Genomic DNA, 24,009 nt, shown 5'->3' on the forward strand with positions numbered 1-24,009 from the left:
AAACCCTAAACCAGAAACCGAAACCCGAGAACTCCGAAACCCTAAACCCGAAACCCTAAACCCTAAACCCGAAACCTAAACCTAAACCCTAAACCCTAAACCCTAAACCTAAAACCCTAAACCCTAAACCCTAAAACCCTGAAACCCTAAACCCTAAACCCTAAACCCTAAACCCTAAACCCGAACCCTAAACCCTAAACCCTAAACCCTAAACCCTAAACCCTAAACCCTAAACCCTAAACCCTAAACCCTAAACCCTAAACCCTAAACCCTAAACCCTAAACCCTAAACCCTAAACCCTAAACCCTAAACCCTAAACCCTAAACCCTAAACCCTAAACCCTAACCCTAAACCCTAAACCCTAGACCTAGACCCTAAACCCTAAACCCTAAACCCTATTCTCAAATGCCCCTATTCTCAAATGCCCCTATTCTCAAATGCCCCTATTCTCAAATGCCCCTATTCTCAAATGCCCTTATTCTCAAATATCCCTATTCTCAAATACCCTTATTCTCAAATATCCCTAATCTCAAATACCCCTATTCTCAAATGCCCCTATTCTCAAATGCCCTTATTCTCAAATATCCCTATTCTCAAATGCCCCTAATCTCAAATACCCCATATTCTCAAATGCCCCTATTCTCAAATGCCCCTATTCTCAAATGCCCCTATTCTCAAATATCCCTATTCTCAAATACCCTTATTCTCAAATATCCCTAATCTCAAATACCCCTATTCTCAAATGCCCCTATTCTCAAATGCCCTTATTCTCAAATATCCCTATTCTCTCAAATGCCCCTATTTTCAAATACCCTTATTCTCAAATGCCCTTATTCTCAAATATCCCTATTCTCAAATGCCCTTATTCCAAATGCCCCTAATCTCAAATTCCCCTAAACCCTTATTCTCAAATACCCTTATTCTCAAATGCCCTTATTCTCAAATGCCCCTAATCTCAAATACCCCTATTCTCAAATGCCTCTAATTTCAAATACTCCTCTTCTCAAAATGCCCCTAATCTCAAATACCCTTATTCTCAAATGCCTTTATTCTCAAATGCTCCTAATCTCAAATACTCTTATTCTCAAATGCCTCTAATCTCAAATGCCCATATTCTCATATACCCCTTTAATCTCAAATACCGTTTAATCTCATATACCATTTATTCTCATATACCTCTAATTTCAAAATACCCCTCATCAATACCTCTTATTCTCATATATTTCCTATTTTCTTATACCCCTTTAATCTCAATTTCCCCTAATCTCAAATACTCTTTATTCTCATATACCCCTTTAATTACATATACCCCTATTCTCAAAATACCTTTTATCTATAATACCTCTTATCTCATATAACCTAATCCATAATATCCGTAATCTATTATACTATAATCTATGAAACCCTTAAAAATTTATAATAATTATATTCTATAATACTCCTTATCTCATATACCTTTAAAGTTTTTTTAGAAAGTTATACTTAAAACAAAAGGACTTGTACAAGAAAATATTTTGATAAAACAACAAAAACTTGGACTTTTAGAAAACATTATAATACTAATAGAAAACAAAATTTGATAAAAAAGAACTAAATGATCATAAATGACAAATTATTTTTTAAAATTCATTATCAAAAAGGTGATATAGAATTTCTCCTTTAATTTTTTTTTGAAAAATTATACATAAAACGAAGGATTTGTACAAAAAAAAGTGATTTAAAATTCATGTGTATAAATATATATATTTTTAAAGTCTCTAGCTATTTCAGTAATACAAGTACGAACCAGCAGTAAAGCCTATCTTCCAAATGCGATCATCACTAAAAATTCGCAACTCTCGCTACAAAACATAAACTTGGAGAAAAAGAAAGCACTAACCTTGAGAAATCTTAGTGGAAGTCCTTAATCTGTTGGAGCCTCACGCAAGGAACATCTCGATCTCTCTTTTCCTTTAACGGGTCGAACCCGGCCGCCACGACCATCGTCTCCGGGCAATCTCGTGGGTTCTGTTGATGATAAAAAAAATTCATCAAATCAAAGATTATGTAATAAGTCAGTAATAGATTTAAAGAAGAAGATATTAAGCCCTCCCAAATCAGTAATAAATCAGAAACAGATTACTGGAGACTTTACCTGGACGGTACTTTCGTCTTCTTGTTTGTAAAACTCTCCCAAATCACACCCATATACTTGGTCACGATCTCTGCGTATATGTAAGGTTTCAACAGTAACGAATCAATTACGCAAATCATAAAATATGACTGGAGAAATTTAAGCAAAGTAAAGATGGATATAGAACCGTGGCTAGCGAAGATGCTTTGAATAGAAGGAGGCAGAGATGACCTGAACTGGAGACGTTGCTGACGCCGAACAGAGGAGAAGGGTACTGGAGGTGAAACGAAGAAGAACAAGAAAAAGAACAAGAAGAAGAAGCCGCTTTGGGTGAGAAGATGATGAGGATGAGGATGATTTATGGATTCGTTAACGAGATCTTATTTCATCGGACGGGAGCGTTAATTTATAGATTTCGAACTTGAACTGAAACAATAAATATTACCGTTTTTTTGTTAACCGTTATTGAACTATAGTCGGTGATCATAAGAGTTAATTAATAATTTATGCATAAAGGAATTAACTTTCGTGGGCCTTACTCTCTGTTTATGATGTGGCCCAAAGTACAAATGATGGGTCGCTGCTCGGTGACGTGGCTCGCTCCTGGGTTCCGTTTCCACCCGAAGGACGAGGAGCTCGTTCGCTACCAAACCCTTTTAAGTTCGACGCTATCTCCGTCACAAATCCGAGCCCTCGGATCTTCCAGGTTATTTTTTTCTTTATTAATTCTCCCTCGAATTGGTTACAATGATCTTGTTTTGATTTGATTGATTTTGAGTTTGTTTTGGGGATTATAATGGTTCGAGGGCCGTGTGGATGAAGAAGACCCTTTTGTTTATCACAGGGATCGAGCTCCTCGTGGTGAATGAACCAACTAGGTTATGCATAAGTGAGAATCGCCTTACTGATGAAGAGTTGAAGATTGCTGGTGTGCCACAAGTAACATCAATTGGGGTTTCTTCTGTCTGCTCTCTTTTTTTTTTTCTTTTTAATTTGAAAATTAGTTTCTTTATGCCAATGGATAAAATTTATTGACTTTGTTGAGTCGTGTGTAGTGTAGGATGCGTTGGTGCTATGTAGGATATTCCAGAAAAGCCGTGCAGGGCCTAATAATGGAGAGCAGTACGGTGCTCCTTATCTTGAAGAGGAGTGGGAAGAGGATAAGATTACATTTGTACCCGAACAAGATGCTCTCTGTGAAGGATTGGTTGTTGATGATGATAAAGTGTGTAATGTATCTTAGCCTAATACGATCTTTTTTGGGATCTTTCCTTCTTTCTTATGTAATATATTTTAGTAACCCATTCGTGTGTGATTTGCAGGACAAGTCAACCATTTCACTCGTGGGAATGGTCAAGAGACTGGAACTGGGACTTTATTGGACAATTCTCATTGTCAGTTCATCCCTTAATCATTGGTGTTACTGGACTTTTGCTTCTTGAGAGGTATAAGATTTTACTTAAAAATGTTCTTTCTTTTTGATAGTGTTGTTGCAAATCGAGGATAAATCTGATCACTACAGGTACCATCAGTTACCTCAGATGGTAATAACTTTTCTTTGTGGGGAAGTGGAGAGTGGTGGATGCTTCATGCAGCTCAGAGCATGGCTATTGGTACTGTGATGGTTCGATGGGTCTCAAAGCACTCGGATCCAATTATGGCAACCGGCTGGGTAATGATGCTTTATCCTTACTCTTTCTGTTCAATGGCTTGTTTCACAGAGTTTCAATTAGATGAAGTCAACTTGTTGTTTTTATTGACAGTAGGTCTTGTGTGTACTCAGTTGGAGCGTGAAGTTGGTTGCAGTTGTTTGGGACTTGGGAGGCAATCTATTTTCTATGGGTTATTTGTCGACCCACTTGTATTTGGTTTCTAGAGTAACTTGAGCTCATGGGAGAGGACAACAGTACCTAGGTGATCGATATACATACTATCTGTACCTGTCTATAGAGACATTTTGTAGGTCTTCCTTGAAAATTCTTCAGGCTTGCCTGCCTTGACAATATAGTTCATTATTGTATTTTGCATGTGTTCATATCAGACAATTATTTTCGGTGAACTGATTTGTTGCATTTGGATTTTGTAAACAACCAACAAAACATTTGTCACTTAAAAGTTTTAGTGAAATGAGAAGAGAAGGCAGTAAGAGTTCAAGGAGTGACGCCCTGATTGGCCTTTAAGGACAAGCTCCTCGGTGGTGGTCCCTATGATCTAGTTGGCTCGCTTCAGCCCCATGCAGTATATTTTTGATAAAATGTAAATTATATTACCAAAAGAACATGGTTACATAAGCTTAAAAGCCTAAAACTCCCCATGCAGTATATGTAGATTCTATAATGGGAGATAAGGAGATTATAGATACTTACAATGGCACCATAAGACATCTTGCAAGTAGAAATGTATCTGCCGTTCAAGAAATAATCAAACAAATGGACCAAAGATGATGAGTGAGAGGCCCTAGATTGGAGCTGCGTATTTCTTCTAAAGTGAACCTATTGACTAATTCAGGAAAGAGAAGCTGAGCATCATCATCAAGGATGAATATTTTCGTACATAGAGCGATTGTCCTTGCGTTGGGATTGTACTGTTTCTTGCTGGCTGGTGCCCGATTGTGGAATTGGCGAAACCAAACGATGTTCTTAGTAATGTTTACGAAATGTCTACCTGAACTTTGAAATTCTGGATCATTATTTTAATACTTCAGGTTCCTTTTTTATTTTTATGGTTCGAGCCGGCTTTGTGTGGTATTTTCAACTATCTGTTTCCCAGTAATGAAAATCTCGTCAAAAAAGAGAAAGTTAGACATAGCATTACACTTTCAATAAAGAGACTCTACTTTAGAGTAGGATATTTCTACAAAAAATATGGTGAAAAGCAGTGATACTATCATCTCAAGTTCACCTACACAAATTTCATAGCATTATTCAACTATCTCCCTCATCTCTTAGCGTTCGATATTCTTCGATCTCCAACAAGTCTTCTTCCTCACTTTTTTTACCAGCTTGCTCTTTCCAGTATGCTACTAACTTTTTCAATCGAACCATCTCTTTGGATGAAATATGTTTGTTGGGATCATTCACAATCATTCTCACTCTCGATGCATATCTGACAAAACCATTACAAGAACCATAATAGACAATTGTATCTGCATTATTTATGAGAGCTGCAAACTATAGATAGATATATGGGAAGTCAGACTTACAGAAGAGAATTGTATGTCTCGTCCAAATTTGATTCGGCTGGAGATACATTAACAAACATTAACGTCTTGGCATTGCCGCCCAATGAATCACTCATCAACATTGTTAACTTGTGATTCCTGTAAGGAATATGTTGGCTGCCCGAAGATAAAGCACCAATAACATCACCTAATGCAGAAAGTGATTTATTGATACTTTGAGCTTCTTTAAGTTGGCAACCAGCAGAGCCTGACTTTTTTACTCTCTCAGAACCAGCAAGATCCACAAAACTCAACTGCAAATTAACAAATATAGGATCAGAATTTGCCCCCATGAAAATAATTCTCATATAGTCCACGAAAAGGATAGTGAGCCTCAATTTATGAGACAATGAGAAATATATTCATTGTCTCATAAATATGGATCTATTTTATCCTTATTGTATTACAGCACTAAGGTTTATCAAGGCATGAAAAGTTAAAGAACTATTTCTTTGACCTAAATGTTGTCAAAATTTTGAGAAAAAAAAAGAAGTTTTTGAGTCAATAATCATTGTGAAATTGGTCACCTTGCCCCTTGAAGCAGACTGGGTTTGAAGATCGATACTTTCGATAACAACCGAAAGTATTAGGTGAGATCTTGAGCTTTCTTCATTCATATTTGTTCCAGAAACATGTCGTCGTTCAGATCCTCTTTCAATAATCATTCGCAGTTCCTCCAAAGTCGATATAGGTATAGTTGTCACATTCTCGACAAAGACCATACCCTACGAAATGCATAATATCAAATTTATGTGTCCAAAAACCAATTAAATATATATATATATATATATCACATTACCTTAGAATCTTTTTTAATATCTAGTTTCAAGCGTCTTGCACTTTTTGGTAGCAGAAGGTCTACAAGTGTGTCTTGATAAAGTTCCACCATATACGCCTGCATGATTTCTTGTCGTCATCTGATGCCAGAATCTTTGACCACAACATATGTATTAGGATAACAAATTACCTTTAGAGAAAATGAAAATCTGTTGCTATCTCGCTTTAATATTTTGAAAAGTTCCTTCGTAGCTCGAGGTGTGAGTCCAGGATTGTTCTCATGCCCATATATTGTGAAAGTTTTTCCAGAACCAGTTTGACCATATGCGAAGATGCATACATTATATCCATCTATAGCTGACTGTATCAAATACTATTAAAGAAGAATTATATTAGTTCCCAAAACAAAATTGCAAAGGATGAAAGGGAAGTGAACATAGTTACACATCACAATAATACCTTTGTGTCTTCGAAGACATCATCTTGGCTAGCAAGCATGTCAAATACACGATCATATATGTGTTGCTTTCGTTTGTCATCTTTCCACGGATGCTCGACTGTAAACTCATCCACACTTGTTAACATCTGTTTTTCCCTCTCTGACCTCTCTTTTTCATTTAGCGGTCTTATCCGACAGTATACTCTAATTTTCCCCTTCATATCTACAATCAAATACAAACAAAAAAGTTATATAAACAAATTCTAAAAAGAATCCAGCAATGAATCTCATTGTAAGTACTTAATCATTATATTACCTTCTATAGTATTGTAATATCTTTTCCTTAGAACCTGTTCTTCCTTGTAAAGTATTTCTAGCTCAGCAAGTTGGGCTCCTTGCATCTTCAAAATGGCAGCTGTTTGCTCATTTTTTCTGTCAATGTCCTACAACCATGATATTGGAATGGAACGTCTTACCTTTATTTTAAATTTTTAGCTAAATCATGAAAATACATTTCCACCATTCAAATAAAAACAATATTAAAACGATGAAGAGTAATTAAAGAGTACATATACCTCTTTCATTTCTCTTAACTCCTCGAGCTCTTTCAAATTATTCTGCAAGAGCTTCATATCAGAAGTCTTAGTTTCAATCGTACACTCAGCCCTATCCAAGTCTTGAGTAAGGACATCAAGCTTATTTTTAAGTTCAGAAACTTGAAGCTTTAAAACCTTTCTTTCTTGTTCATATCTCTTTTGGTTTTCAACCTGAAATGTTGAAGAGTCAACAACAAGCTAGTATTTCCTACTTATCGGTTCGAATCACCATAAATCTAATACTGATATTCACCTCCTCTGTTTTCTTATTTTCAATATTGAAAACACTTTGCTCCAATATTTTGTTCTGACTCAACAACCTCTTTGAATTCTCAACTGCAATGTGCAATTCCTTATTCCGAACTTCTAACTCGGTTTGGATTTTGTATAATTTCTGTGACAGAAAATTAATTTTTAAAACACAGAATCGCTTACAAAGAACAACATAATATACTCAGTAACTATAGCACACCGACTATGAACCACATTTTAACACATGATATATATTCACCTGATTATTCATTTCAGTTAGTTCTGATTTACTTGATTTTGTGTTGCCCGACTTTGCCAACCTTGCTTCTGTTCCTCGCAGTTCAGACATCAAGGACTACAGTAGATAAAATGAATAAATAAACAACTCCAACCAAGCAAAAGAAAGAAGAGAGAGTTATGTTATAACTAACTTGAATAGCTGTTTCCTTCTCATCACACAAGGTCTTAAGTTTATTACGGTCTAAAGTAACCTCCAACATTTTTTTCCGTTCAGGCTCTAAGTTATGGCGTATAGCTTCTAACTCTTCACGCAGAGTAATTTCTTGCAGATGTTTCTCTCGCACTTCATCCATCAACTATACAACAACATGAAAAATGTGGTAGTAGTTCATCAGCATCAACTCTAAGAGGCCAGAAAATAACATTCTACATACAGTACATGAAAATAGTGAGGAAGGGGTTAAAACTATTGCACTATCTCACAACTGCCAGAGATAGCAATCCATGATAAAAATCATCTGTAGTATGTTATTTCATGTGTTTCGACAGAGTTAGCTTTCCCTCTAAAATTCAATTTTACACGACAAAGAAACTTGAAATTCCAAAGAATATGTACCTTATCATTCTTCTTCTGGGACTCTTCAAACAAATCTTGCACACGTTTTTCATACACTTCAAGATTTTGCGGCTTAGAACTGCAGGATATATCTCCTCCATTAACCAAGCTATTGGCAGCATATCGGGCTTTGGAGTAACGACGCAACATAACATCATTTATATGTGTTTGTAAAGCAACACAGATTTCTTCTCCCTACAAAGAATAAACTGGTGGTTCACATTTACAAGTTGCCCAAATCTGTTGTCGTAAAGAAGAGCAATAATAATGATCCTAAAACAATGATGACTGAACCTGTTTTGTCTCAAACTGAAATATGTGAAGAACACCAGCAACTCTCATTTTGAAAAAGACAGCAGTGTTGCTGCTGCCAAATTGCATTATGTCACGTAATTCAGCTGAGTGCAGATACTCTTTAGGAACCGGTCGAAAAAAGTGAACCTACAAGAAAGCAACAACTAATTCAAATCCAACAAAATACATAAGAATTCCAAAGAACAATAACGTATTCTAAAGAGTCATAAGTATAGCGTCGACTTTGAAACAGACCCCACGTTTGTTGATACCCAAAATAATTCGTCCAGGTAAAAGGCCAATCGGATCATCTATCTTGCGTACGCTAAAAAACACAGAATTCCCATATGGCAGTGCTTTCAATATCCGTAAAAATTGTTGCCTTGCATCATCTTTGGTCACGTTCTCCTACATTCCCACGGACACATACGAAGGAACTTTTAGCATGCTATCACTTCAATCAGATTGTATTTGGCAAAGGTAACTGATAAGGGTAAGATCCAAGTGAACAAAATGCATGGGGTCATTCCTACCATCGAACTGTATCGAGCAAGGATATCTAATTCCCACTCACGCTTGGCTCGGGTTATTGCTATTTGTCTCGGCAAAAATCGCTCAAGAAGTGATGTCCAGTCTCTGATCCGTGACCCAACGAGGAATAAAATGATATTATAATCGTAACTTTGAAAACAAGCATCCTAAGGTTCAAGACAAGGAAAAATAAACGAGAGGCTTTACTAAGGAGTTTAGAATACTAACATGCATGACTCGGGACTATTGACAAACCCAATGCCAACAAGAATTTGTAAGGCACAAAGCTGAGCAGCATCATCCCTTCCAACAGGATAGTTTCCTAGTAAATAGTCATGTTGCAGCTGCATGCATGTGTGTGTGTGTGTGTCAGCAAGGAAATGCAAGTTTTCATGTGAGCATAAATGTGTGATTAGTGAAGAAACAGCTCACTTGTACATAGGAAAGCTGCACAAACATCAGATCTGTTACAGCTTCATCAGACTCTCGGAATAATTTTTTTTTAAAGACTAGTTTGCAGTGTAGTATCTCTCCTTTATTTCTATCTTTAATAGCTTTGAATTCTGCGAGGAGATCGCCAATATACTTGTTATCATCCAATCCTATATAATCCTCTGCAAATGACGGGTAGAGAAACAATCGATATTGTAGTAACAGTAGGGGACTCAAAGAGTTTTTAAGAAAATGATCAAGAAATAATATGAAAGCATACCATTTCCAGGATCAGATGATTTGGAAGTTGAAACCACTTTACGACATTCAAAAAAACTGAAGCTAGAAAAGGCTGATAGTTTAATTGTCCCAGCTAGCTCCTGATACGGAAAAGTGAATGCAGCAGTGAGAGAGAATTATAACCGAAAGCAAAGGGGGGGGGAGCACTGCTTTGAACAAGAATATCGCAGTGCAATGCAAGGAAAACAGAAAGGAAAGAAGAGGATACCTCAACAGCATCAGAGACTGTAGTAGCCATGTCATAGGAGATTTCTTCAAAAGTTTCATCGAGAAAGAAGACAATGGTTGTAAGCTTTCGACGGGTCAAAAGAGCTTCAATTTCTTCACGGGCAGGGGTGGTATGCCTAGGACCAGCTTTGATAGAGCGCTTTAAGGCCTTGGAAGTATTAAGAGAAAGAAGCTGAGCCTCTGGTACAGTTGTTGCATCGTGCGCGACATTGTGGATATACTCAGAGAGATATGCAGCGATATCTTTGCTAGGGGGCATTGAGGATGCACATAGGTACATGAGTTCCCACGCTCTAATCAAGTAGTGGCTGTGAGGATTATGTCTAGTCTGTTTGGAGATTTGGGCAAAAAGTTCGTCCCGGAGTTGAACACGCTTCAAGGTTTTTTTGAAAAGCTTTCCAACAAGGTCAATGCGTTCATCTAAAGAGGGTGGAGTAGAAGAATCAACGCCCATATACTTTAAGATGAGATTAAACAACTTGGTAGCACGGGTGAGGAGATCGGTGTTAATCTTGAGCAAGGATGTGGGGATGGGATCCTGGAAGACGATTTTTTGAGCAACAAAGTCAAAGTCAATATAGGAGGAAGTGGAGCAGAAGAAGAAGAAGAAGAAGACCTTCTGGAAGCAAAGCATGTCCTCGAAAGTGAAGCGCTCTTTTTGGAGATGAGACTGAGAGCCCCCCGATGACTTTTTGGAATAGAAGAAGCCACGCTTGCCACCAGACTGGATTTGCTTCTGCATAAGCCGCAGAAAAGCTTCAACCTGGAAGCGATCGATGAGGGGAATGGCTGCAGCGAGGTCGGCAGGAATTGAAGCTGGGGAGCTGCTGAATTTGTCAAATAAATTAATTAATAATGTTGCCAAAATTCAGAGACGAGCTCTTCAAACACTTACACAGCAGAGGATTCGGCATCGAAGTCGGTCCCAGAGGGATCGGGAACATACAAGCAAGAAGAAGCATCGGCTGCAACTTCGTTGCCATTGCCAGAGCTCAGTGAAGAATTACTTCCTCGTTGGCCCTCCATTTCCCCCCCCCCCGACTAGCAAAAGAGAATGAGACTGTAGATCTGGCGCACAAATTGACCACACACCCAGAGAGAGACGAGAGACGAGAGTCACGGGAGATATTTAATTGCCTTTTCTTCCCATTCAATACTACTTCACGATTCAGCTGATTATGGTTTTCTTCTCAGAAGATCACTCCCCGTCCTTGTCATTGTCATTGTCTTGTGTGTGGGTTGAAAGTTTGAATCTAAATAAATGAATAGCCGAAGAAAAAAGTTGCCAAGAAAAAAGTTGCCTCCACGTCGTCCATTATAGTAGGGGCTTATTGGCGATATAGCCAGATTTCAAAGACAAATAAAAAAAGTAACAATGATTTTGACGTAATTCATTATCAGACATTTTGGCTTAATACTATCCGGTTATGCCCCTTACCATAACAGGTTGTCGGTTCCTTGTTATAAAATGAACGACGTGGAAGGTATGTCTGCCACATTAACAATCACATATAATAGGGATCGTTGTGCGCAACTGTCTTGAACACGTATGCGAAAGGATATAAATCAAGAGTATTTGACGAACAGTTGTGAAGGAGATAGAAACTCTGTTAACATAACAGCGATCTGAAGATGATGACATAAATCCTATTCCGATTCTATTGCTTTCCATACTATGTCACGTACGTGGAATGGTTTATTGTAAGTTCATTTACAATAGAGTGATGGTGTTCTTAATTTCAGAATCGTGATAAGGTGCATGGTGAAAGTAAAATACGAAATGGTTTACATAAAGTCAAGCCGAATTCAGTAAAACGTCCAAGTTAGATGACGAAACTTTCCGTTTCACATGAGACAGATGGAATGTAATATATATTATGAACGTAAATAGATACATGCGAAGAATCTTCTTTCCATTCCACATGAACTACATAAGATAGAATAGGTGGAATGTAATATATATTATGAACGTAAATAGATACATGCGAAGAATCTTCTTTCCATTCCACATGAACTACATAAGATAGAATATGTATATGCATATGATCCACAAAATAAGTAGACGCTGATGTATGCGGTTGTGCAAAGATGATGACGTATTCCCTGTAGTAAATGGCCACTAATGGATTACAACTATTCCATATAAAGGATTACGAGGAAGCCACGTAAATAGATGGAGTTATTAGAGATGTTTTACTGTGCAGAGTTAAACAAGTGGTGTAAATTAGAACGTGTACCAATAAATGTTGTATTCCATAATATAACTGTTGTGCACGGTTAGTCCACATAGTACATACACATGTCAATGTATTTATTCCATTGAATATATTCTATACCACGTACTACATACTATGTTATGTGATGCTATACACATAGTTCACCAACTTTGATTTACATACAAATGATAGCTAATGGGAGCTTGGTAAAACAACATTTCACAGTAAACACTAAACCTAAGTCAAGGAAATATAAACCCTCATACAATGCAGTCCAAATCTTTTCGAAATGACACTCCTTTTCTCAAAAACATGATTCGCCTAATTACATTCTTTATCAGCCATAGCCCACACATGGTTGACGTACATAAAGCTAATGAGTATATGTAAGACAACGCTTGATATGTACATACACTTCATAGTACGTACATATGTCAATGTGTTCATTCCATTGAATATATTCTATACCACGTACTACATACTATGTTATGTGATGCTATACACATGGTTCACAAACCTTGATTTACATACAAATGGTAGCTAATGGGGGCTTGGTAAAACAACACTTCCCAGTAAACACTAAACCTAAGTCAAAGAAATATAAACCCTCATACAATGCAGCCCAAATCTCCCTTTTTCTCAAAAACATGATTCGCCTAATTACATTTTTTGTCAACCATAGCCCACACATGGTTGACGTACATGAAGCTAATGGGTATAGGTAAGACAACGCTTGATGATGTACAGTAAACCCAATTCCAAAAAATAGTAACCCTAATACATTGGTGACACAAGACGTCCAGAAATTAAACCCACATTGCCAGAAGACGGTAGAACATCACCTCAATCCAACGTATGTTAAAAGTAGTTGTTAACCCTTTTCTTCTCTGTGGGTTCAAAGTCTGTCTCAAACAATTTACATGGGAAGTCTAAATCGTCCACGCCAAACCTGCAAAACGATACAAGCTAATCAACAAAACTATGGGAAAGATGATATACATTTAGTGTCTAAAAACAACAAACACGAATATTTCATCTCGTATAGAATATAGCAGGGCGATATCGTACTACATACAAGTGCATGCAAAGTGGAAAGTTGTGCTATTACATACGACATAAGCATATTCCAATACAATCTACATGCAACACAACCATACCATTCTAAATTCAATCTACAAACAACACAACCATTCCATTTCAAGTAGAATAAAGCGATAAGGTAGTAGATTACCTAATTGAGTGAACTAATAATGTAATGATATTCTACACCAAAATTCAATTTTCCATACTACATACAAGCGCATGCCAAGTGGAAAGTAGTGCTATTACATACGACAGAAGCATATTCCAATACAATCTACATGTAACACAATCATTCCATTCCAAATACAATCTATGTACAACACAACCATTCCATTTCAAGTAGAATAAGACGATAAGGTATTGGATTACCTAATTGAATGAACTAAAAATGCAATGATATTCCACATGAAAATTCAATTTTCCATACTATGTAGTTCCTGTACCAGAGAAACCACAATTCCAAAATCTGACCGAAAGAACGAACGAGGAAGCATAAATAAAATGAGGAATTCACTGAATATGATGAAAATACCACGAATTGAAAGCGCATTATATAACTAACTGTCTAATACTATCTCATATGGAATAGTAAAATTGCATAATAGTAATATGACAAGATAAAACGAGATGGAAAGTGGATATAGTTTACTATACGTAGTCGCAAAGCAATTGTCAGCCACGATATTCCACACCAAATAAATCTACATTCATACACTACGGTCGGCGTGGCACCGGTTCAACAGAATTCAAATTTAGGAACCATCAGAACAGTCGGAACAACCAAAACATGAAATCAAAATCCCTAAATTCTGAGCATAAGGCCCTAATTTCGTAGAATATCCCAAAATCATATGAAATACGAACAGACGAAGAGAAGGTGAAGTTAAATCAAAGAAGACAGTGATAACTTACCGTACTGACAAAGACCGGAGAGGAATCGGTTTGATGAAATTGGGGAGAAGCGTCTCTAACTAACCGTCTCTGCAAAGTAAACGCCTTCTGTTTCGAATGATGGCGGAAACAGAGAGAAGAGCACAACTGAAATTACAGTGAGAAGGGGATGAAGAAGATGTCGTGATCTACCAGAAGCAAGAATGTGTAGCAAATCAGAAGATGTGAATAATAGTAAGCCACGATTTACTTTTGTGGATCTAATAATTAATTAATTTATTTTGCAGGTTACGCCGGTTGAAGGAGAGGATAATACGGTATTAATATGTATATGTGACGCCGTGTATCGAACTGTTAGGTAAATTGGGTAGTGGGTGAATATTGATTTTTTTCATGGTCATAGGCCCCAATTCCCCTTATAGTTATAGTTGTGCCTCCAACAGCCAAAACAAAAATCTTCTCAACATCTCTCTTCTGCTTTGGTCTCATCTTTGATTACAATAATAATTTTTTTTCTTTCTCACTGTTTTGCATTATCAATACTGCATGTTTCAAATTTAACAATACTACATGTATGTAGGTATATAATATGCAAGGCCGGCCAATTCAACACAGACCTAGTAGTTTATTACATTTATTTTCCTTTTTAGACCTAAACCCAATAGTGCTCCATCACCTTGTCCATTTCACAGCTTTGCCATTGCTAAGGCTGGCAAATTTTTCCTTGCTGGAAACTTTAGATCCTCTTCTTCCTCCACTCTCTTGAAGTACTGCTCTACCATCCGATCCTTCATCTCCTCCAGCCGCCATGGCTCCCACTGTAATTTTAACTAGTACATCAACGATCTACACCGCAAACATTATAAATGGACAGAGATTTTTTTTGTGTGTTAAACCTTTGGATTCTTATCTTTGTCAATCAATATGGCTCTGCACCCCTGCATAAGAAAGAAAGACAAGTTGTTGTAATTATGGCTCTACAACAAGGACATTTTCAAAAGAAAGAATATACAATGGGAGAAAGTTGACAGAACCTCCACAAAATCTTTGCTTATATCTCCCTTTAGCACATGACACACCATTCTATACTCACGGCTAAGGCACTGCCCCACCCCCTGCAACCTTCCTTCTCTTATCTGAAAATATATGTACGCACAGTCAGCTCTTTCCATCATTCTCTCTCTCTCTGAATAGGTGTGATGCAACTAACCGATCTAAGAGAGATTTTAAGGCTTGCTGGTGAAGCCTTTTTCAATGCTCTAATAGTGCTTGAGATCCAATCATCGCCTCCATGGGTGGCCTCTCTCTCCTAAGCAGCACATACAATGATAGAGAGCATCGTCAACGGTGTATCAGTCAACCTAGCATCACAATCCAACATATCAACTATATCGATGAAAAACTCACAAGTGCAGCTATAATTTCTTCCACTGTTCTCCCCGAGAAGCACCTATCAATAACATCCAACCTGCCCCAAAAAAAACAAACGGAAAAGCTAAGAAACAGTTTGACTCTGCTCTCTTTGATCCTCACAAGTCACAAATCTTTCATTCAAGTTCTAATGAGAAATTGATTACCTAAAACATGATAAACATGTAATGTGATGTGATCATGATAAATAACAGATCAAATGTTTTAGCACATGACATAGAATGCGTGAAACTTTGGCATGCCAAAAGATACTAAGCAAACTCCGGTACAATAGAAAGAATTAAAGATATGATCATATACACTTGCCTGTGGTAAGCACTCTGCTGTTTAAGGTGCGGATTCTGTGTGTATGCATCGAGAATTGTTGAGACCAAGGCTGGATCACTTGAATCAACTCTGCAAAGTTCTGCTTCCAATGCAGTCAATCTCTGTACAAGGAGTAACCTGACTAAGTAACAATCCTTTGCAGAGTAAATATTGCTTGACGGTAGTCGCTCAATATAAGAAACCTCTCAAGTGTCAAAAGTCACTCAAGAATGTAATAGGAACGATATAACCAAATCACAGTCCACAAATTTGGTAATGAACACTAAGTCCTAACAGCTAATCACGCTGGCTGGAGAAAATAAACATGATGAACAAGACTCTATTCCAAAGACATATGACAACAGCGTAAGACAGGAAAGACACCTCCAACATTCCTTGGCATGAAGATGATAAATAGAGACATAAGTTTTTACAGAGGTTTCAAATGTCAATATAAAGAACCCAACGGCATTAGCATGTCAAGTTCCGGCGGATGGGAAATACCAAAAGATTTAAGAAAGGGAAATTCATACTGTTGAAGGAAGATAATGAGTAGCAAGACCACAAGCAAGCATGTCAGCGCCATCTAACCTAGCTCCTGTGAGGCCAACATACTCTCCTGAACAAGAAGGGTGAGAGAGGGAGATAGCCTGTGGATCTAAAGGAAATGCAAAAGAAAAAAAGAGAGAGTATTGTTACCAAAAAATCCAGGGAGTCTAGACAAGAAGTAGGAAGCGCCTACATCCGGAAAGAGCCCGAGAACTGTCTCGGGCATGGCAAAAACCTTGGAAAAACGAGAAAGATATGAGCATATAGACTTGAGAGACATTTATATGTCTTCATAAATGGACATGGAGAATACCGTGTTCTCAGTAGCAATACGAAATGGACCATGGACGGAGACACCAGCTCCGCCTCCCATGACAATACCATTCAAAATTGAAACCTAATGGAAAACGAAGGAAGGAACACATGATGAGCGTTATACGAGTAATTCATTGAAAGGAAGGAGGGACCTGAGGTTTGGTATAGGTGGCCATAACATAGTTGAGCATGTATTCATCTGCGAAGAACTTGGCACCGAGTCTCCAATTGCCTAGTTAGTCCACGGAAATAGAGAAAGTAAGAAAAGGAAAAGAAAAGGAAAAGATGGATAACATATTATACATTACCTTGTCCGATGTCACGAACGACAGCTGAAACATCACCACCAGCACAAAAGGCTCTTCCCTGACCCTGTGGCAAAAGTTAGTTAGTTAGTTAGTTAGTTATTCCACTGTGTGTGAGAGAGCAAACATAATAAGGATAGTGATTTTACCTTAAGGATAACAAGTTTCACACTAGGGTCCTCCTCATATGCAAGGAACAGTTGCAGCAACCGAGATATCTAACAAATAGAAGATTGATTTGAGTCATCATGACGAAACCAATTGCGCATTAGGGAGGAAGATTCAATACCATTTGGAAGGACAGAGCATTCAGCTGCTTTGGTCTGTTCAGTGTCAATATTCTAACACTCGATTTCTCTTCCACCAAAACCTGTTATTAAAAAACAATTGGTTCGGTTCGGTGAGGGAGGGGCGAATTGATCATCATTCATGTTAAACAAGAGGAAAAGAGACCTGCGAGTGAGAGGCCATCTCCTCTTATTCTTTTCTTTCTTTCTGACAACGATCCTCAGCCAGCAGTAACTAACTAGATCGAGGGGAAATGGTACCTTAGTTTTTGTCTTCCTTCGGATTAAAAACAGACCAAATTGGGATTTATATCAATCACTTTGAATGGAAAACAAAAACCAACACCTATTTCTCAATTCCAGGCGCCGCTGTGGCGTTAGAGTTATTGAGGTCTTGCTTCGAATTCGCAATGAAGAGATAGAACGAAGATAAGATGGGATAGGATAGGATTAAAGCTTTCAAGTTATGTTTTCATTTATCTGATCCTTCATCTATTGGGCCTTTGTGTTGTTGGGTATGATAAAAGCTTTTAACAAAAACAAAGATTATTTATCTGCACTTCATATCTGGGCCTTACTGGGCTTGCCTCTCATCCCATTTCACCTCAAGCTTTGATTAGCTTTACTGAACCCGAAAATCCGATCCAATAAAAATGATCCGAACCCCACCCACACTGAATGAATCTTATGGCATTTCTGGTTATGGCATTATCCGAACCGAACCGATCCTAAATTGTTACCCGATAGAACCCAAAACATTCAAAATCCCACAAAAAAAAAATTTGTACTAAACATATCTCAAGTCCTAATATGTATCCTAAATACATTAAGATATTATTGAACATCTAAAATAATTATCTATTAATGGTTGAAGGTGGCGGTCGATGCTTATTAGATTTTGGTTTTGTTTTCATTGAATAATGTTTTTCATTTCATGAAAATTTAGTTCTATTTATTTGATTTTCTTTCTATCAATTTATGTTTACTTTTTGTTTGATTTTGATTGCTCATGTTAATTTGATGTTCTTTTCTTGTTTTTCAATCGATTTTACTTATGTTTTTGTTACAAAATAGGTATAAATCAGATATTTTAAAACCGAAAAACTAATTTTACTTATGTTATGTCTATAGAGTAGATACAAATCATGTACTTTTAAACTGAAGAAGCAATTGAAATCCAAACCCGAAAGTACATCGGGTTGTAATAATTCTTTTAAGATTTACTAAATCCAACCTGAACTCGATAGAATCCGAACCGATTCTGAATCAAACTTTCATATAATCCGAATGGAGCTGATTTTGATAAACCCAAAAAACCGAGAATCGATTGGACAAAATCGAAATTCGTTTGGGACTCCGAATGCTCGTGTCTACTTCATACGTACCTACATGAGTTTCTTACTGGCCTATATATCTACTTAACTGAAGTCCATGTAGCCCAAGGTAGATTGTGCTGACTCCGTACACACGCACCAGATGGTCCAAGTGCTTTGCAGATGCCCCGGATGGTTTTTAATTAAAAACGCCATCTACAATTTTGGTCATGTACCAATTATTTGCAGTTCTATGCACATAATTCTTTAAATAATCTTGGCGATGCCCCCCATAACATTCATCTCCATTGATCACAACCCTAGTCATGCGTCTTATCTCCAAGGACTAGTTCTACAGGACATATTCTTATCTTATCTAATATATGATTTGACTATCTTTTAGTTTAATACTATAATTTTATCCTGAGCTAAATACGTAAATTATCAGAAACAAAAATATACAAGCAAATGACGGTTTCTTGGTATTTGATTTAATCTTTTTTTTTTCAACACGTATTTGATTTAATCTAATAAGCTTTTTTAGCCTATATGTCACTATCTTCATTTTAGCTTGTTTCCTCAAATTATATGTAGTTGTTTTCCCATGTGTGTATGTGCGGTGTCGGGATCAGCTTAGCAGAGTGGCTTGCGAAAGTCTCCAAAATCACAGTTGACATTTAATATTTGATTTATGTAATAAAGTATATAATAAAACATGTTTAAAAATGTGAAAAGAGAATGTGTACCGTGGACCTGGCATGGGGCATCAAATTGGAAGAATGATGTTTCATATATTTTATGTTGTTAGATATTTTTAACAAATATCAATACATAAGTAAATGGACCATTTAGGGAAAAGGTTAGTTTGTGACAGCTTGTTTTCTGTTAAAATTTCAAATGGACGCTTTTTTGAGCTGGATAGATAATCAAGAAGGGGAATTTGTTTATATATATATGCGAGGAGCAACTAGACAATGACAAGTCTTGCTTTGATTCTGTCAACATTAACCTGAGAGGATCCCAAAGGCCTCTTTCATGTATGTAATTCACATGTGATTTTGCACCAGCTGAACGCAAACATTTTCCAGAAGCCAACTTGTCTCCTGTTGAAAAGTTGAACCCTTCTTCTTCATGTACCCCACTCCTCCACCTAATTAATATATACCTATCGACTCTCTTCATCTCCACCATTCTTCACCGACAGACAGAAATATCATCATCTGTATCTTACATTGGCTGTTTTTATTCTTCTGCAAGAAACCAGAGAAAAGAAAAAAAAAACAAATTTAGGGATGGGTTTCTTAGAGTTATTGGAAGTGGCTTCGATGCCTATAGTCCAAGTTCTCCTAATCAGCGTCCTTGGTGCTTTCTTGGCAACCGATTACTGCTCTCTTCTCTCGGCTGATACCCGAAGATCCGTAAATAAGGTACATCCTCCCTCCCTCCCTCCCTGCCCTTTTTATAACCATTCATGCATGCACTAATAATTAATGAACATATTTATATATATCATTTGCAGCTCGTCTTCGTGGTCTTCACCCCCTGCATCATGTTTGCCAATCTTGCCCAGACTGTCACATTGCAGGACATTATTTCATGGTACGCATCGTCCTTCTCCATGAGAAACCTATTTTGTGGCGTATAATTCTTTTTATATTTCAAACCAATCAAGTTTAATTATTTTCAGGTGGTTCATGCCTATAAATGTTGGAATCACCTTTCTAGTAGGAGGTATTCTTGGATGGTTGGTTGTCAAGCTGCTCAACCCAAAACCCCAACTTCATGGTCTCATAATCGCGACATGTGCCTCAGGTAACATTAATTTTGCAAAATCTATAACAAAGGAGATTCTTACGAAATCTAACGTGAATGAATGATATATATATATATAGGCAATATGGGAAACCTTATGCTTATTCTGGTCCCTGCCATTTGTGATGAGGAAGGCAGTCCTTTTGGGAATCGAAGTGTCTGCAGATCCATTGGACTATCCTACGCATCTTTCTCTATGGCCGTAAGTCAAAACCAAACATATATCATCATTTCTGATCAGAGTTTTGTAATGATAATAGTGACTTTCTTTTTTGGGCGCCGGGGGTCTCATGCAGCTCGGGGGTTTCTATATTTGGACATACAGTTACCAACTTGTGAGAAGCTCTGCTACGCAGTTCAGAGCTCTTGAAGCCGCCGGTTTGGCCAAGTCTCCCAACAAGGAAATCGACTCTGATCCCCGGACTCTTCTCCTGAAGCCGCAACAAAACCAAGACCTTGAAATCCAAGTGAAAGAAAAGGTGTCTACGGGGACATACATCAAAGACTTGCTCCATCAGATTCTTGAGGAACTCTTTGCGCCACCCACTATTGGTGCCGTAAGTAAAAATAATTAAGAAATCATTTCTCAAATCAATACTAAAAAAAAAGATGCATGATTTCATATGTTTTCTGTTGCATTCAGATTCTTGGTTTCGTCTTCGGAGCAACCAATTGGCTGAGGAATCTTATAATCGGGGAGAATGCCCCGTTACGAGTCATCCAAGATTCAGTGAAACTACTTGGGTATGAACTTGCTTGCGAGCACGTCTTTTAGACATCACGAATAACTAAATATAATTAAGTTGATTTGGCACTGGCAGGGACGGCACAATACCTTGCATCACACTCATACTTGGGGGCAACCTGATTCAGGGTCTGCGTTCCTCAGCCGTGAAAACGTCAGTGATTGTGGGAGTGATCTGTGTGAGGTATATCATCCTTCCCGTGGTGGGTGTAGGGGTGGTTCAATTAGCATGGAATTTAGGTTATCTTCCTCCGGACCCTCTCTTCCGATACGTTCTCATGCTTCAGTTCACACTTCCACCTGCCATGAATATCAGTAATTTTCCTCAAACCCTTTTTTTTTAATATATTAACAGAGAAATAATCAATCAATCAAATCATTTCATGTTGTGGATTGCAGGTACAATGGCACAGCTGTTCGACGTCGCTCAAGATGAGTGCTCGGTCATCTTTTTGTGGACCTATTTGGTTGCATCCTTAGCCCTCACCGTGTGGTCAACCATATTCCTCTCTATTCTCTCCTGAATCTGCAAATGGTTGTATTACTTGTATTGGTGTATATTAAGTACTATGTTTGGTTTGTTTGAGTACCAGTGTATTCATGTTGCAAAATAAAACAGAGAAAGAAGACCTAAAAGAAGTCTTGTCTCTGTTTTCTTTTCTTTTCTTTTTTTCTAAAAATGAGGTCCCATAGAGAGAGAGAGAACCCAAGTAGGAGGAGAGGCGTGTTGAAGTTGAGCACATAATAAAGAAAGAAATGTGCGCGCGGTTGGATCTTCCAATGTTACTTTGCTGCTAGTGGTTCGCCCCTTTTCACTAATTTCAGAAACTTCTACGCACTTTTCCTCCCCGCCTTAACTATATCGTTCTGTAATTTTTTTTTACATTTATTAAGATTTTTAAACAAATTGTTCTAAATGAGCAAACAGCTAATAATAATGAGTCCACCGGAAAAATTGGATAAGCCAAGTATAAGAAGGATGCACTAAAATGATCAATGATTGAACAAAATAGGTATCGTCTTTGACCTAGAAAAGCATTGTAATAAACCAGTCTCAATGATCATTTAGTAAGCTGGCCAAAGAAAGGGCCCTGGAGCTCATGCAATGCTATAGACTCAAATGATGCAATTTCCACTTTGTACTTGCCAACACTAGGGCAGTTCTAGACAAAGAGAAGCCTACGCATTAAAATGAGGATAGACCTAGAAATAGAAGAAGTATAGAAGCGACCAAACTTGAGCGGCCTTCCAAGGTCACCACTTCAAAACCAGCCCTTTCGCCTACTTCACATTAAGTGGCCATGTAGCTTAAAGTATCCAAATCCAACCAGTGTAATTTACAGGATCTTATAAGCAAAGACTCTCACAGTGTTAGTTAACCGAGACCTTCCAACAAAGCTATCAATCAATTGCGTGCCTTACGAGCCAAGACAAAACAAAAACAGACGTTTGCTTTGTATTGGCTTCATAGTATATTACTTATATTGACTGTTATAATTGGGGGGTTTTTACCAAAACTAACCCACAACTTGATTTTAATTCCAAACCTATACCCAAACTTGAATCAAATGCAAAACTAACCTAAAAGCCTAGTGAAATTACAGCTCAGCCCCTTGTGACCAAATAAAAAAACAGAAGCCATTTTTACGAATATAGCCCCAGTAAATCGTCTGAGTCGTCTGAGATGTTGGAAGTCGTCTGGACGACTGAAGTGTAAGTCGTCTGGTACCAGTTTATTTTAAAAATAATTTATAAATCTTGTAAAAAAATATTTTGATGCGTAAAAAATAAAAATCAAGTAATTATAAACAGTTTTAACTGATATAAATTAAGATATGATAAAATTAATTTGTTTTGAAGATAGATGAGTGGAAGTAGTGAATCATGAAATACTTTAGTTTAGGAGTTTGGCAAACATATGTTGTAGTATTGTATGTATTGTTAGGGTTAGATTTTGGAAAACTAAAATATTTTTTTCAAAAATTAGTTTTCACCTATATGTGTTTATTTCTGTGTATAGTAAACACTTTTCAAGTTTGATTTGGTTTTATGAAGTGTTTAATTAGATAATTAAGTTTAGGGGTTATGTTTAGAGTGTGGACGACTTATATTTCAGTCGTCTGCTGAATAATTTACCCGGACGACGTATATTTCAGTCGTCCAGACGACTTACTTGTAAGTCGTCTGGAAAGTCTTCTATTTTAGTTTCCCGCTAAAAATATTTAATTTCCCGCTAACAATATTAAACTCTTTTGGACGACTTACATGTAAGTCGTTTGTTTTAATTTCTTCACCAGACGACTGAAATGTAAGTCGTTCAGGAAGTCGTCTGAATCAAAAATATTTAATCTAATTGGATTTTTTGTCTCCCTATATAAAGAAAAATTTACACATTCTCTCTCCTCCTCTCAAATGGCTGTAACAAAAATGTAATGTTCATCATTCTAAAACTCTCCAACCTCTCTCTAATCTCTTTGACTTGAAAACACCAAACTTTATATGAATTTTTCAGTTTTGTCTCATGTATTTCTTACTAATCTATCTCTTTTGCAGGTTTTTAATCAAATGGTACTCATCTTCCACTAATTTAGAGGTAGATCTATTAATTTTAGATATGTATTTTTGTGTGTTCTATAAATGTAGATTTATCTAATCTTCCACTCATTTTCTCTATTTTTAAGTCATTTGAACGGTTTTGAATATGCAGGTTTTTCAGAT

General features: G+C 37.2%; 4 protein-coding genes and 1 long non-coding RNA gene across 39 annotated transcripts; 2 read left to right on the top strand and 3 right to left on the bottom strand.

The window, feature by feature from the left end:
• Positions 1–399: 399 nt before the first annotated feature.
• On the bottom strand, positions 400–2,491 carry LOC125602396. The gene is made up of 3 exons (XR_007334829.1): positions 2,301–2,491; positions 2,135–2,204; positions 400–2,007 (listed from the first exon to the last, which is right to left on the bottom strand). It is a non-coding gene; the product is annotated as an uncharacterized LOC125602396 (long non-coding RNA).
• A 109-nt stretch (positions 2,492–2,600) lies between these two features.
• Positions 2,601–4,172, top strand: LOC106406132 (NAC domain-containing protein 78). 29 transcript variants are annotated; one of them, XR_002660173.2, is made up of 6 exons: positions 2,601–2,819; positions 2,958–3,076; positions 3,169–3,338; positions 3,436–3,558; positions 3,636–3,785; positions 3,877–4,172. XR_002660173.2 is itself a non-coding variant. In XM_013846750.3 (5 exons), exons 1-4 carry the CDS (start codon positions 2,930–2,932, stop codon positions 3,733–3,735), a joined length of 540 nt encoding a protein of 179 aa, XP_013702204.2. In that variant the 5' UTR covers positions 2,650–2,929; the 3' UTR covers positions 3,736–3,785; positions 3,897–4,172. The 29 variants fall into 29 exon arrangements, 9 of the variants coding, with proteins under 9 accessions (XP_048630023.1, XP_013702204.2, XP_013702198.2 ...); XR_002660175.2 differs by having other exon boundaries at positions 3,194–3,338; XR_007334827.1 differs by having other exon boundaries at positions 2,958–3,067; positions 3,174–3,338; positions 3,646–3,785.
• Positions 4,173–4,874: 702 nt separating this feature from the next.
• Positions 4,875–11,275, bottom strand: LOC106406097 (kinesin-like protein KIN-14E). Of its 3 annotated transcripts, none has more exons than XM_013846698.3 (21): positions 10,934–11,275; positions 10,655–10,862; positions 10,019–10,576; positions 9,791–9,890; positions 9,511–9,692; positions 9,307–9,422; positions 9,081–9,183; positions 8,803–8,955; positions 8,548–8,694; positions 8,254–8,448; positions 7,829–7,993; positions 7,657–7,752; positions 7,399–7,539; positions 7,125–7,316; positions 6,866–6,992; positions 6,570–6,772; positions 6,301–6,483; positions 6,133–6,228; positions 5,861–6,058; positions 5,316–5,587; positions 4,875–5,218 (listed from the first exon to the last, which is right to left on the bottom strand). In XM_013846698.3, exons 1-21 carry the CDS (start codon positions 11,062–11,064, stop codon positions 5,038–5,040), a joined length of 3,747 nt encoding a protein of 1,248 aa, XP_013702152.2. In that variant the 5' UTR covers positions 11,065–11,275; the 3' UTR covers positions 4,875–5,037. The 3 variants fall into 3 exon arrangements, with proteins under 3 accessions (XP_013702152.2, XP_013702144.2, XP_048630025.1); XM_013846690.3 differs by having other exon boundaries at positions 10,655–10,865; positions 10,934–11,254; XM_048774068.1 differs by having other exon boundaries at positions 10,019–10,865; positions 10,934–11,255.
• A 3,443-nt stretch (positions 11,276–14,718) lies between these two features.
• Positions 14,719–17,889, bottom strand: LOC106406112 (3-hydroxyisobutyryl-CoA hydrolase 1). 5 transcript variants are annotated; one of them, XM_013846716.3, is made up of 15 exons: positions 17,768–17,881; positions 17,588–17,660; positions 17,424–17,504; positions 17,284–17,352; positions 17,138–17,201; positions 16,982–17,061; positions 16,828–16,911; positions 16,665–16,749; positions 16,499–16,584; positions 15,966–16,087; positions 15,636–15,696; positions 15,439–15,537; positions 15,263–15,364; positions 15,125–15,166; positions 14,719–15,046 (listed from the first exon to the last, which is right to left on the bottom strand). In XM_013846716.3, exons 2-15 carry the CDS (start codon positions 17,603–17,605, stop codon positions 14,915–14,917), a joined length of 1,125 nt encoding a protein of 374 aa, XP_013702170.1. In that variant the 5' UTR covers positions 17,606–17,660; positions 17,768–17,881; the 3' UTR covers positions 14,719–14,914. The 5 variants fall into 5 exon arrangements, with proteins under 5 accessions (XP_013702170.1, XP_013702178.1, XP_048630026.1 ...); XM_013846724.3 differs by having other exon boundaries at positions 17,588–17,656; positions 17,768–17,861; XM_048774069.1 differs by having other exon boundaries at positions 16,499–16,563; positions 17,588–17,889.
• A 1,907-nt stretch (positions 17,890–19,796) lies between these two features.
• LOC106426411 (protein PIN-LIKES 7-like) lies at positions 19,797–22,195 on the top strand. Its single transcript, XM_013867136.3, has 8 exons — positions 19,797–20,161; positions 20,254–20,333; positions 20,422–20,546; positions 20,627–20,748; positions 20,843–21,103; positions 21,190–21,290; positions 21,368–21,606; positions 21,691–22,195. The coding sequence occupies exons 1-8, from the start codon at positions 20,027–20,029 to the stop codon at positions 21,813–21,815; spliced, it is 1,188 nt and encodes a 395-aa protein (XP_013722590.3). The 5' UTR covers positions 19,797–20,026; the 3' UTR covers positions 21,816–22,195.
• Positions 22,196–24,009: the final 1,814 nt, after the last annotated feature.

The sequence above is a fragment of the Brassica napus genome, unplaced genomic scaffold (assembly GCF_020379485.1).
Source record: "Brassica napus cultivar Da-Ae unplaced genomic scaffold, Da-Ae ScsIHWf_2833;HRSCAF=3613, whole genome shotgun sequence".
Lineage (NCBI taxonomy): Eukaryota > Viridiplantae > Streptophyta > Magnoliopsida > Brassicales > Brassicaceae > Brassica > Brassica napus.